A 2,012-nucleotide genomic window follows, 5' to 3' on the forward strand; every position below is an offset into this window, starting at 1 on the left:
TATATAAGTTAATTAGATCATAACAAAAAACATAAATCATTCAAAATACTATTAATATAAAACATAATATAAATTTAAAACGACGTTAGAAAGTTTTTGGTGTTATTTTATTGTAAATTAACAATTTTTTAAAGTTAAAATTATATCAGTCTGGTATTACATTAATGTTTAGTTTGGATCGATATAAAATATTTACAATAATTAGGCACTAATACATGCAAAGATAATGTCGATTGCAAATATGTTTTATTATTAAAAAAGTAAAAATTTTGTAATTAACATAGTAAATTTATCAAACAGAAATCAAGTCGAAAATAATAAAATGAGAGTAAAAAAAATTCTACTCTAATTATTATATTTATATTAAAATTGGCAGTAATAAAATTTAATACTTTATATTAATAAATAACTGTAATATAAATAATGAAATATATATACATTGATATAAATAAGTTAAATTTAACAAAATTAAAAAGGCTTATCATTTATTTTTTATAATTCAACATTTTTTATGAAATAATATAAATAAATTGATATAATTTATATTTGCTATATAATAGGATGATATCAAAGTTGTGGGAAAAACATTAATGAAATGGTTGAAGTTGACTTAATAATTAGGAAAGTGTTTGAAAATATAGGCAGTGAGGTTAACAAAGAAAAAAATGCCATAATGGTCGAAGATACAGTAAATATTTTAAAATTGTTGGAAAACATCCCTAAAGTTACTAAAGAACACCTATTTACATATTCGGGTGTTTACTAAGATGAAAAAATTAACAGTATAACAACTATAATTGGAATCAAAGATATAATTAAAAATGGATTAAAACAAATGACAGAAATAAGCTCAAGGAATATAATTCAAAATATCAACAAAAAATACTTGGTAAAATCAAATATTTTTCAGGTTTCTTGTTGTAAAAAGTTGGTGATCTGAGTGAAATAAACAAAATGGTAATTTAAAGACTCAAAGAAATGAACTTTATTGCGAAAAGAGCTTCTACAGAAAGGCTTTATGATAATTGTAAAAACCTAGGTCATTGAGTTCGATGTGCAAGAGATAAAGTTTTTAAAGAGATATTCAGAAGTGTAACCGCTACAATTGACAGTCATGACAATAAAATTAAAAATAGGATGAAATACGATATTGATAACAAAAGTGGAATAATAAAAGAATTATATTAGATATTAAAGGAAAGATTTGACATAGAAAAAGTTGAGATATGGATAGGTAAACAAGTAAATGAACATGTCGATATTAAAAAACTTTTGCACAAGATAAAAATTAAAATAAATGAGTATCATGTCAATAAGTGAAAAAACTAAAAAATGCCAGGAACATTATAAAAATGCTAAACATTAATAATGTAGACTTGGAAATAACTGGGCAAGCTTGGAGTAACCTTAACATAAAATGTGGAACGTAAAACGTACAAACAAATTATGACACGTCAAGGAATGGTTATATTATTGGTGAAAGAAAGTCGGCAATATCAGGAATAGAAATGGATAAATATTGCAAATATTGTCAAATTGTGAACTCTGTTAGCCACATTCTTCTATCTTACAAAGCTCACAAAAAAATCACAAATTGACAAACATGACAGTATTATTAATAAAACGTGGAGAGCTATTATGATAAAATACGATAAAATCCACGTTGGAAATCAAAACATAGTAAAGCATCTAGAAGGAAAAAACATGAAAAGAGAAAAAAATGACGCTAAAAATAGATGGCAAATATCCTTAAAAAACCCTTCATAACATAGAAATTGAAAAGAAAAAGCTTATATTTAGATATAAGATTTGTGGTTAACAAAAATTTGAGTTTAGCTTTTTTGGAAAAATCAAAAATATATGGAATTTCGTTAAAAACTTAGAAAATGTTGGGATATAAATAGTTTTTTTATATATACAGTTATGTACAAAACCAGTGCAACTCTTGCAAAAATAGGGTTACTGAGTAAAAAACATAAGATTCTATAAATACTAAAAATGAGGGTCCAAAA

At 23.9% G+C, this 2,012-nt stretch overlaps 1 protein-coding gene across 1 annotated transcript; it reads right to left on the reverse strand.

Moving 5' to 3' along the window:
* Positions 1 to 24: 24 nt before the first annotated feature.
* Positions 25 to 65, reverse strand: EIN_396000 (Hypothetical protein; the record flags this gene model as incomplete). Its single annotated transcript, XM_004184811.1, has 1 exon — positions 25 to 65. A coding segment is annotated over one exon (41 nt), but the record flags the coding sequence as incomplete, so codon positions are not given.
* Between the last annotated feature and the right edge of the window lie 1,947 nt (positions 66 to 2,012).

Source organism: Entamoeba invadens, assembly GCF_000330505.1.
Source record: "Entamoeba invadens IP1 unplaced genomic scaffold scaff_1105074724697, whole genome shotgun sequence".
In the NCBI taxonomy this organism is placed as follows: Eukaryota; Evosea; order Mastigamoebida; family Endamoebidae; genus Entamoeba; species Entamoeba invadens.